This window comes from Natator depressus, chromosome 1 (assembly GCF_965152275.1).
Source record: "Natator depressus isolate rNatDep1 chromosome 1, rNatDep2.hap1, whole genome shotgun sequence".
NCBI lineage: Eukaryota > Metazoa > Chordata > Testudines > Cheloniidae > Natator > Natator depressus.
In genome coordinates, this window is record NC_134234.1 from 111,523,367 (window position 1) to 111,535,804 (window position 12,438).

Below are 12,438 nucleotides of genomic sequence, written 5' to 3' on the forward strand. Positions count from 1 at the left end.
CAAATGTCTAATCCACAGTTTTGAATCAGGTTTTAAAAACACCTGAAAAATAAATATTAATGCTAAGTTGCTTGACTAATCAGTGTCTTGGGCATGTTGTTGTAATAACGGAAACACATTCCAAGCACAAACTAATGAATGACCTCTTCCCACAATTACTGACTACACACATGGAAATGCACTCACTAAAACCACAAACAGCATTTATTTCACTTGTATGGTAAATCAAACCCCAGTTGACGCAAACAGAGGGGCAAACGCTTCACTAACATGATGAAGTCGTTATCCCCCAATCTTCCCCAAAATGAGATGCTATTCATCTGCAAGAAATTAGGAAATAGTTTTACAACTAACAGAACAATTACCCTCCTGATAATCATATCATGCTTCTGTGAAAATCCCAATTAAAGTCATTTAATCAAACTACATTTTGTTATTTACAGAATATAAGAATTTTTTCCCCATTTATCTATTTTTAAAGTTAATATGGACTTAATATGTTAATATGTAATATGCCTTCTCTCTTTTGATCCAACTGCGCACAGTGTTGCTAAATTTTGTAGTTTCCAAAACAGGACAAGATAGAGACCTCTGTGGAAATTCTTTTATTATTATTTTGACTGGAGAGAGGACTCTTCAAACAATGCTACCATCTGTACCCATGGACTGAACAAAAACAGAACGATGGAAATCACATTAAAATCAGCACTGTACTAATGGAACAGGAACAGACAAATCCAAGTTGCAATCTAATCCTTTAAAAGGGAAAAAACAAGTTAAGACCCAAATCTACTATGCTGACATAAAGAGTTCAGGTTATGTGTAATTCTGGTTTTAAATTTTGTTCTTTAAGCAGAATCTTAAATCTATCAAATTACATATACTTGGATGTGATAAAGCAGTCAAGGACTGCATCCAATCAGCGAGTGACTGTGTTTAGGGTAAACATTCAGTCACATGTTATATTTGTTTTGAATTGTATTTAAACATATTTTAAAAGTGTTTTCATCATCTTTCTCCAATCAATAAAAACTTATACTTTCTGCAAACAGGAGCCAACTGGCGTGTGAGTGCAGCTGTTGTGCAACACAATCAATTGATTAAAACTAAAGGATCAGTAACCCCAAGAACTGCCAGGAAAAAACATTATATCTAATGTCTGGAGGAGAAACATACCGATGAAAGAGAACCAAGCATGCAGCTGGGTTTACTGTCCCCTGTCCACCACACCATGCATTAGCACAATGGTTCCCATCTTTTTTCCCCCTCTATCTTCTCTCTCTTCTGCCGTTAGTCTTTTTTCTTTCTTTCTCATCCTTTTGATGTGTACGTTTTTTTTCTAATTTTTATTATTTTTTCTGACTTATATTGTGACTTCCCATCCTTGTCTTTCCCTTACCAGAAAGCTACATCCTGCTTGCACTGGGAGCTTCCATAGGTGGTTCCATGTTCTCTTCCACCTGGTCTCAGTGCCACAGGATCAGTTCAGAGATGCTCAGGCTAGTAAGCACTGCCCAAGGCTGCATACCTCTATAGGTGAACAGCTCTGTAGCTGCAGGCACAGGGGGTTGTTATGAAAGTAGAGATAAATGACAGATGACCCTCAGGCGCTCCTGTTGTTTTCTCCCCAGGAGCAGGATCACAATTGCAGTGAGAGTTGGAGCAGATCCAAGGTCATGCAGCTTTCTCCATTCCCACTATTCTTCTCCTTTGTCAAGACATCCTTGGACTAGCTGAACAAATCTTGGGCCCTTCCATAAGAGCATGCTCCCACACTACGAAAAAACTGTTGGAAAATATAAACACTGAAAAGACTAGGCAAAATTCAGCTCTGGTATGTGCCCAATAGCTTTATTAGAGTTGAATCCACTTATATCAAAGCCGACTTTGCAGGGGTGCTGGAACAATTTTTATAGTGGGGGTGCTGAGAGCCACTGAACCAAACTGTAAACCCTGTATATTATGGAATCCACTTCAAGCCAGGGGTGCAGAAAAGATTCAGCCAGTAACTGGATTAGGTTAAAATGATAAGATAGTAAATTAAAATAGCTCTAGATGGTAAGAAAAAGCCTTGAGAGTCTACATGATCTACACACAGATATAAATATACCAGGGTTTTAATATTTTATGTTGCCATTTTGGTCAATAAACTGCATGGTTTCTGTTGTCAGGGAAGGATTATATCACAAACAGATAGCCTCACTGACCTGCAAAAGCAGACACAGACACATTAAAAGGCAACATATCTACAGAGCTTGACCTGCTGGGCATCTGGCCAACAACAGGAGTTACGTCTTTGTACAAGCTGTTAAGATTAGAAACAAGGAATACTGTGTCCCGCTATGGAATTTAGGCTATGTCTATACTACATACCACTTGTAGCAGTGTGTAAGGTACATGGTGCAGTGAAAAGCAGGCTGCGTCCACACAGCACCGTGTAGCTACACATGTTAGTGAAAGGCTCTAGAAGAAGGGAGACAGCAGGTGGGTCATTTTCCCCATTGCCTCTCCCCTGCCAGAGACTTTCATCACAGGGGGAGTCTTTTCCTGCAGCAGGGAAAGGCTCCAGCATTAAGAAGGTAATGACAGTGGTAAAAATAGCAATGTAGACGAGAAGCACAGCTTAGGCAAGTAGCTAGTGTGTAGGATGCATATTCGAGTATCCACACTCTTCAGGCATGTCTATTTCCCTAAACTGTGCCTCACAGGCTATTCTACTATTGATTCCTGTGCTAGGGAGGGTTATATTAGGGTTGGCCAACCTTCCAGGACTGTCCTGGAGTCTCCAAGAATTAAAGACTTAATCTTTAATTAAAGATTATGTCATGCGATGAAACCTCCAGGAATATATTCAACCAAAATTGACAACCCTACTGTGGGTATGTATGCTGCCAAAAGAAGCATGCAATGTAGACACACCCTTATATATATAGGTTACTGGAATATTTATATGCTATACCAGTATGCCCCAAAAGCAAAAAAGGCAACTTTACTAAATTTTATCAATAGATAGGAAATAATAGTAAAATCTTCAATATGGAGAGTACTTTTTCATCTCATATGATCCCAAATTCTTTAATAACAACTTTACACTTATGCAGCACCTTTCATCTGAAGATCTCAAATCACTGTACAGGTTTCAGAGGGATAGCTGAGGTGGGTAAGCATTATTATCCCCACTTTACAGAAGGGGAACCTGAAGTTCAAGCAACTTCCTCAGGGTCAGTGGCAGAACTGTGAATAAACCCAGATCTCCTAAGTCCCCGTTCCAAGCTTTAAGAACCAGACCACGCTGCCTCCCAAAACAGAAAACAGCAAAACTACACAACAGTTTAGGACAGAAAGGGAAGAATTACCAGAGTTAGAATTTGGGTAGAACACAGAGTTTAACATACTTCCTAGCTTATATATTTTATCTTTGAGTGGCTGCTTACTGAACAACAGTAACTAAATATTGTTATGTTTAGTGATATATACAACCCTGAATCATTGAGAAAGAATGCTGTGCATTGGTTAAGTGTACAGTATTTAGGCTCTCTTCTAATACATCATTCAGAAGTCAGTCATACAATATCATGTCACCCACCACATCTGTCACACTTTACCCACAGCAAAGAGTAGCCCTCTCTTTAATATTGGTATTGTTCATCATACTTGAAATACTTTATTTGTACAGTATGCTCAAACATGTCAGTGACTCTGGTTTCCAAAGGCATCACTTACGGTATCTGTTAGATTTGTTGTCACTGATTTACAGATGAATATAATAGTTCTGAATCCACTACAGTCATTGCACAAAGTCCCTTCCAGAGTCATCTTTTTATTCTATGTTCACTTTGACTCAGGCCATTGTTAGTTATTCCAATCTGAAGTGAACTAATTCCACCAATGAAAAAGTCAAATATTCAATAGTTCATCAAACATTTCTCTAGCTAGTTACCAAAAGATAATAGCAATATCTGAAAGTTTGGTAAAACAGAACAAACTATTTGATTTTTGCAAGACATAATGGGCTTAAAGTTGACAACTGAAAACAGTGACATTCTTATATATTTCAGAGTAGCAGCCGTGTTAGTCTGTATTCGCAAAAAGAAAAGGAGTAATTGTGGCACCTTAGAGACTAACAAATTTAAAATGAAGTTGATAGGTTTCCACTCCATACGGCTAAATTCAGTGCCTTGCATAATGACAGGTTTCAGAGTAGCAGCCGTGTTAGTCTGTATTCGCAAAAAGAAAAGGAGTACTTGTGGCACCTTGCCACAAGTACTCCTTTTCTTTATTCTTATATATATACACACATATATAACAATTTAGTATATTATAAATTCATCTGATGCATCTCCCTAGCATTTCCCATCTCCTCTAACACACGCGCACTTCTGATACTTCGGCTTTCTTTAATGGGGTTGGAACATAGAAAAATAAATGAAAATCCCAGAGCTTTTTGCTGTTTTTTTTTAAATGCTTTAAGACACTTTTTAACCTTCCTGTGCAGAAACATGTCTTTCAGATACAATCAAGAAAGTCAAAAAGATTCAAGTTGAGAGATTTAGATTACATTTTTGTTTAAATTCAGGGCAGTTTCCAGCAAAACTATAGCACTACAAGAAAAAAAATCTGAATCAGAGGCAGAAAAATAAAGTGTATCAGCTGATCAGATATTGTTAGGAAGTGTGATGCTACCCTCTTCATGAATTAGATACCTAAAAAGCTGGACTCAAGGTTTTCTTCAATATTAAGGCAACGTATGTGCTTTTTTTCTCTCTATTGCTCCTAAAAGTTTTAGGCTACATAAACATGATCTTCCCAGATTCAGACATGTAAATGCTTGGCTTAATTCACTTCCTCCTGCAGAACCCAGGCTGTGGGCCCCTAGTAGTGAAAGTCCACCTACATGGGAAGCACAGCAGTGCAAAATGCCTACAACCTCCACTCCACAGTGGACCCAAGTTTGCCAGCTGCAGCCTAGAACAGTGGTGCCCAAACTTTTCCTGTCACACCCTCCACTTATCAGTAACAGAATCTGTCCACGCACCCCCTCCAATTCTGCATGGCCAAGGCTTCCTCAGAAGAGGAGCTGGGATGAATGTGGAGCTGGGGGCAGAACTAGGAATGGGGGAGGAGCTGGAGCGAGAGGCGGAGCTGGGCTGGGGTGGAGAGGGAATGAGGGCAAAGCTGGCCTGGGGGCAGAGCGCCGCTGAGGCTGGAGTTGGCCTGGAGGCGGAGCGGCACTGTGGCTAGGGCCACAGCTGGCCTGGGGATGGAGCTGGCCCTTCCTGCCGGTCACCACCCCCACAGGGGGGCTGGCCCAGGGGCCTAGAAAGTACATAGATGATCTGGCCTGACACTGGGCTCCTAGGAAATGTGATGCTTCACTCCTAGGAAGTTTCTACCATTAAAGCTACTATGAAGTCCTGGCCACAAATTAAAGCTGTTCCCTCCACTGGCAGGAATTCCAGAAAAGCTCTGAGCAGCGAGTTTCCCCATAGGTGCAGGGGCTTGTAAATTGCGGACCTCTGCACCTGAAAAGGTGAAATACCCCTCCTCCCCGAATCTGATATATGGACGAAGCATTCAATGAAAAATAAGGAAAATACTATACATCAGTTGCTTAACTCATACCAGCTGAGATGCTATTCTTATACCACCCTCATCCCCATATTATCTGAGCACCTTCTAGTAGGGTATTAAGCAATGTGACTAACATCTGTCACCTGTGGTTTGTCTTCTCTCTCATCGTCTCCTCAGACGGAGAATAGTGTGTGCTGTGTTTTATTTTGGAAGGTGGGGTGAACGGGGTGTATATATAAGTGTGCCTTGACTTGGAGCAGAAGGTGACAAGATTTGTAATGGTCCTTAGTTCCTACGAGAGTTCCACAGTCTCAAGTGTGTTATCTTAGTATGACCAGAAAAATCCTAAACTACACACTTTATGAATTGTTTAAAACAATGGGAAAAAATTTATCTTAGGGATGTAAGGAGCCATTTACTCTTGATAGATCCTGAATTCCCAACACAGTTCTATATGGTAATGGAAACAGAAGAGCTAATATATTATAACCTTGTATCTAATGCTCCTACCATTACAAACCACTCTTAGCCTCCTATTTTATCCCCTAGGCACTCTAACAGTTTCTGAACTTCCTCTTATTCTTCCAATGTGCTTTCAGCTTCCAAACCTCTGTATAATACTATTTTGCGTTTACACAGCATCTTAATCTGATTATATCAAAATGCTTTAAAAATTGGGGATCTATACTGTCACCTTTTTATACACTGAAATTGAGGCACAGACTAGTCCAACTCGCACACAGTTTCATGTGAACAGAATCTGAAGTATCTAGTTCAGGTAAAAACACTTCAGAATCTTAATGTTTATAAAGCAGATCCAAACCATATATTCTTGGGTAACTGAAATATTTCCAGAGTTCAACTTATCCCCAGGAATAAAGAAAAGAATATCCACATATTCATAACAACATTTCATAACAACTCCCTGTTGAATTATAATTCAGCACTCTTAATAAAATGTTACTAAATATTTGTAAGGTTGCAAAAGAATACTTGCCAAAGAGAGGCTAAAGCAACGCACAGAACCCAAAGTTCTGCCAAAATGTTACACACTTTACAACACCCACTCTGAAGCTGAAAAATACCACTTCTACAACATTACACTTGTGGGAAATTAAACGTGTATATATTAAAGCATAGACTTCTCTGTCAAAACCTTAGCTGGGTTTTTTTGCTTTATTTTAAGGTTAATTAAAATTCTGAGAGAATACACATGAAGCATACATTTCTAACATATCAATCTGAACGTCTTCTAAACAAGAGTGAAGTTTGACATAACTGACCTTGGGCTCTGTGACATTATTCTTCACCTGCAAATAGTGTTCTTCCCTAACTAAAAACTATATTAATAATACCTCATTTCTACGACAGCACTTTGCAAGATATGAAGCTATTAAACTGTGAAAAATAATGTGATTTCCATTTGATATCAGAAAGTGACAAATCTAGAGCAACAGCTGAAATTAGAAACCATTTCAAAATATCCTCCAAGACAGCCAAGTTGTCAAAGGCTGTAACTGTTGTATGCAATGTTATTATAGCCATGTTGGTCCCAGGATATTAGAGAGAGAAGGTGGGTGAAGTAATATCTTTTATTGGACCAACTTCTGCTGGTGAGTGAGACAAGCTTTCGCGCTTACACAGAGCTCTATGTGAGTTCATTCAGGAGCATACTGATTGTCTCATTTCACCCACACAGTTGTTACTGGGACATTTAGTGCATTGGATGAAGTACATCACATGTTGTGATAACCCAGTAACAACTACTGTGGATAAAACTGGACAATCACTGTGCTTTTGAATAACTCACACAGGAAAAATGATAAAAGACAAAAACACCATGCCACATGTGGGTGACCATTTTTCACAAAGTGATCACTCTGACCTCTCAAAAAGAAAAGGAGTACTTGTGGCACCTTAGAGACTAACAAACAAATTTATTTGTTAGTCTCTAAGGTGCCACAAATACTCCTTTTCTTTTTGGGAATACAGACTAACACGGCTGCTACTCTGAAATCTGACCTCTCAGTCCTCATCCTCAAAGGAAACCTGCACAAAACCGTCAAAAGATGAACCTGGGAGCTTAAATACAGAACTTTGCTAGATACTAAAAATCACTGACTGAACAGAGACCCTGGATTTATAGCTTATTACAACAATCTACAACCCACTAACTTTCCTCCTACCCCCAGCCTTTCCCCCCATCTTTTCCTCTCTATGACTGGAGAGGTGTTAACAAGCCACTTCACTTTGAATGGTCCCTTGAAATATGTGTTAACTACTTATGCTGAACAATCCATTTCACCTTGTATTTATCTGTGACACACTCAGACTTGAGGAAGAGCTCTGTGTAAACTCAAAAGCTTGTCTCCCTCACCAACAGAAGTCGGTCCAATACAAGGTATTACCTCACCCACCTTGTCTCTCTAGTGCCTTGCATAATGACAGGTTTCAGAGTAACAGCCGTGTTAGTCTGTATTCGCAAAAAGAAAAGGAGGACTTGTGGCACCTTAGAGACTAACCAATTTATTTGAGCATGAGCTTTCGTGAAGTGAACTGTAGCTCACGAAAGCTCATGCTCAAATAAATTGGTTAGTCTCTAAGGTGCCACAAGTCCTCCTTTTCTTCTTGTCTCTCTAAAGGCTATAACAGAAGACCAAATGATATCTGCTCTTCACAGTCAGATCACAGAAAGCCTAATTCTAAGCAGTTTTGTACCATCTATTGTTTAACACAGATAGAGATGCTGTATTTTGTTTTCAGGAAAGCTTGGCAATCAGCTGTATCAGCAGCTTTAAGGAGGATTATTCTCCCCTGCTGCTTTTTTTAAAAGGAGATTAGTTCAGACTTTCTTTCACTGTAATGAACTTTGTAAGAATCAGGAACACTGCATTGATTTCATAGATAAAACTGAAAGGTCATTCAAAAGGCTAAACTAACAGTTTCATGGAAACACTCTGCTCAGACATTCATTAGTGGAAAGAAGGGAAAACTGTAGTCGTTCATCATAAAAGCTAGAATGTGACTAAGTGTTAGGAGCAATATTACTTTCTACCAAATTCACTTGCATAAAAAGTTCCAAGGAAGCACCATAACAGTGTGTAAAATGCCCCCCCAAAAAGGGTTGATCAGGCAAGGTGATCAGCATTAGAATGCAACAGTGTGCCTGAGCGCTGAAATATTCCTTGCTGTACAGTGTATCACATTAATTGCTAGGGAGGTGACTTGTTAGAAAGTTATTCATTAATATTAATAATTAACACTCAATCCCTTCCAATCGTGCACACAACCTATATACTCAGGTATTCCTATAACAGTTACCCAGAGACCCTCATCTTCTTCCCCTTCCTACCACACAGTTCACTGTGTGTTACAAACACAGATCTGCAACGTCTTGTCTTCATTTAGACTGTGGGTTCTTTAGAACAGAAACTGTCTTTTTCATTGCATGTTTATTCAGAGCCTGATTGTGCAACAGGAGCCATGCAGGCATAAGGATCCTCCCAGTCCCACGTGAATCCCTTTGCAGAAAAGAAGTCCAAAAGTATAAAATATTTCCAACTCAAAACACACAAAACATGATCAGATGATCATGGGAATTTTCATATTTTAAAATGATCGAATGACTATAAACTTCATTTTAAACTATATAATCTTTAACATCTGATCTCAAAAGAGTTACTCTGACATCATGAACTATCAAGCCTAAGTTTGAAATTTTATTAAAAGTATCTACAAAAATAAAGGACAGTTGCCTTTTAAAGAAAATTGGGTTCTTTAAACTGTGAAATCATTATTAAATACCTGAATATCATATAGCATGTGGACACAGTTGAGTAAAAGGACCTATCATCCCCAAAGCATTCCCAAACATACTTCACAGTAAGGTTCCAAATTTGCATTTATAGAAAACAATTCATGGAATTTCCCATCACTTCCTGAAGGCACAACTTCAAAACCTTAGCATGGGTCCCAAAGAATATCACATTGAAATACCCACCGCAGCGTTTCTCAAATGCAGCCACTGTGGCCACGTGCAGCCACCAGGGGCTTTTCTTGCAGCCACAGCCTCCTGGGCTATGATTGGGGAAGGGGTGGGGGGAAGCAGTGGCTAAACCCCCACTGCAGCCCTTCAGTCTGGGAGCCATGCTGTTTTCTGGAGTAATGCAGAGCAGCTTCAGGGCTGTTCTAAAGTTATGCCCTATAGCAGTGGCTCTCAACCTTTCCAGACTACTTTCAGGAGTCTGATTTGTCTTGTGTACTCCCAAGTTTCACCTCGCTTAAAGTCTACTTGCTTACAAAATCAGACATAAAAATATGGAAGTGTCACAGCACAGTATTACTGAAAAATTGCTTACTTTCTCATTTTTACCATATAATTATAAAATAAATAGATTGGAATATAAATATTGTATTTGCATTTCAGTGTAAAGTATTTAGAGCAGTAGAAACAAGTCATTGTGTGAAATTTTAGTTTGTACAACAGTGCGATGGTATGCTGTGTAACACTTTCAGCACAGTTAAACAGTGAGTTGCTACAGCAATGATTACAAGTCATGTCACTATTTTAAAATGTGTATAGATTGGGCTGGAGTCTGACTAAGTTTAGAACATCACATGTACCTGGAAATCTAATTATAGAGACAAACCAAACTGACAAGTTTAACATGGGATATCCTACTGAAATACATTACATTTTAAAAAATGAAATCATAATGCAGTATGTATTTTAAAGATTTTAGAATGTGTGTGGCCCTTTTAATCTTTGATTACATCTTTCACATTTAGCAACCATTATGTTTTCTTGTCTCAAAAACTATTCTCAGACACCAGTCATTAAAATGATGAGGCAAGGTGACAGAGAAAAGGCTAGTTTTTAAGTCTTAAGTCAATGAACAAGACCAATTGCCACAGAAAACAAGCTCTGCAATCTATATAAACTAATATCAGTACAGAGGGAAATACCACATACTTTCCCATGTTGGAATGTAAACATCCATGCAAGCAACAACCATCCCCTAAAATACACTGCCAAGACCGTGGCAACAGCACAGCCAAAGTAATATTTTCCAATCTCTCTACTGACAGTTTGTCCTTCTCCCACAGAGAACTTTAGTTTGAGATTCTCAAATCTACTCTGAATACTAACGTCAAAGCCTCCCTTAGTTTGAAAAAAAGCAACAATAAACAACATAAATGAAACAGCAATAATCTCCCAAATGGCCTGAGATGAGGAATAATTAAACAGATTCTTTCCTCCTCTACAGGGAGAGAAAGAGGAATGGGAAGAAGATGTGTGCAGGGGGACTGAGGGTAAGGGATGTGTGTAGATACAGGGGACAGGGAAATGCAAGGATCGGAAGCATGTATGTGAGCAGCAAGGGAATGTCTGACATGAAGTTTGTATCTGCACGATCACTGCTAGAAGAAGGGGTGTCCAACAGAGGGTGAGTGTGTAGGGAAACAGGTGCGTAAGGAAACAGAAGGGAATGAGTGAACAGAGCGAGAGGTGTGGGGAAGTGGGGTAAGGGTGCAGGGACACTGGGGAGATGAGTGAGTCCACGAGGAACAGGAAGGGCAGATGACTGGGTGCGTGGGGAGTTGAACTCCGAGGAGGGTGCAGGACAGAGGGCTGGGGGTGCGGGGTGCCTGAGGAGGGGGCAGGGCAGAGGGCTGGGGGTGTGGGGTGCCTGTGGAGAGGGCAGGGCAGAGGGCTGGAGGTGCCTGAGGAGGAGGCAGGGCAGAGGGCTGGGGGTGCGGGATGCCTGAGGAGGAGGCAGGGCAGAGGGCTGGGGGTGCGGGATGCCTGAGGAGGAGGCAGGGCAGAGGGCTGGGGGTGAGGAGTGTCTGGGAGGGGGGCAGGGCAGAGGGCTGGGGGTGAGGAGTGTCTGGGAGGGGGGCAGGGCAGAGGGCTGGGGGTGAGGAGTGTCTGAGGGGGAGCAGGGCAGAGGACTGGGGGTGCGGGGTGTCTGGGGGGGGCAGGGCAGAGGGCTGGGGGTGAGGCGTGTCTTAGGGGGAGCAGGGCAGAGGGCTGGCGGTGCCCTGAGGAGGGAGCGGGCTGGGGGCAGGGGGCCGTGCCCCAGGCGCTGCAGAGGCAGCGGCTTGTACCCACCTTTCCCAGCAGGGCGCTCCGGCTGGCGGCGGCCGCGCTGGGGGAGCCGGTGGCCGCCGCGGGATGACAGGCGGGCGACGCCGCCGGGTCGCTTCCTCCGCTGCCAGGGGCGGCGGCGGCGGCCGCTGCTGCCGCGCTGCCCTGCGCCGTGGGGCTGCCGCCGCCGCTCCCGCCGCCGCCCCGGGGCCGCTGGCGGATGCCGTCCAGCAGCCGGACCAGCAGGATGTTGGCGGGCAGCTCGTCCACCCCGCAGCCCACCAGGATGCGGCACTCGGGGCAGCGCAGCTCGTGGCGGGAGCTGACGATGCTCTCCAGGCAGCGGCGGCAGAAGGTGTGCTGGCAGGGCAGTGCCTTAGCCGTGGTGTCCAGCCGCTCCAGGCACACGGAGCACTCCAGCAAGTCCAGCAGGGACGACTCGTCCATCGCCTCCGCCGCCGCTTCGCCGCCTCCCCGCCGCGCCTCCGCTCCCCGCTTCGCTGCGGCTGCCTCGGGCGCGCACAGCCAGGGCGCCCCTAGGAGCATCTAGAGCAGCAGCAGCGGCCAGCACGGCACATGGCGGCCCCGGCTCCCCGCTAGCGGCCTGTCAGCGGGAGCCATCAGGGCGGCGGCGGCGGCGGCCGCGCAGGGCGGCAGCGGGGAGCGCTGGGGGCAGCAATGTGAATCAGCGCCTCTAGCAGCAGGGGATGCAGCGCCCCCCGGGCACCGGGCCGTCAGAGAGCGGGGGCACGGCCGCGTTCAGGCCGCCGGGCTCCCTC

At 43.1% G+C, this 12,438-nt stretch overlaps 1 protein-coding gene across 1 annotated transcript in view; it reads right to left on the reverse strand.

Annotated features, from left to right (window-relative positions):
- Positions 1–12,205, reverse strand: part of SH3RF3 (SH3 domain containing ring finger 3) — a 376,320-nt gene extending 364,115 nt beyond the window's left edge. The window contains exon 1 of the mRNA XM_074964345.1: positions 11,684–12,205. Within this exon, the coding sequence (XP_074820446.1) occupies positions 11,684–12,205 (522 nt within the window). The remainder of the gene's footprint in view (positions 1–11,683) is intronic.
- Positions 12,206–12,438: the final 233 nt, after the last annotated feature.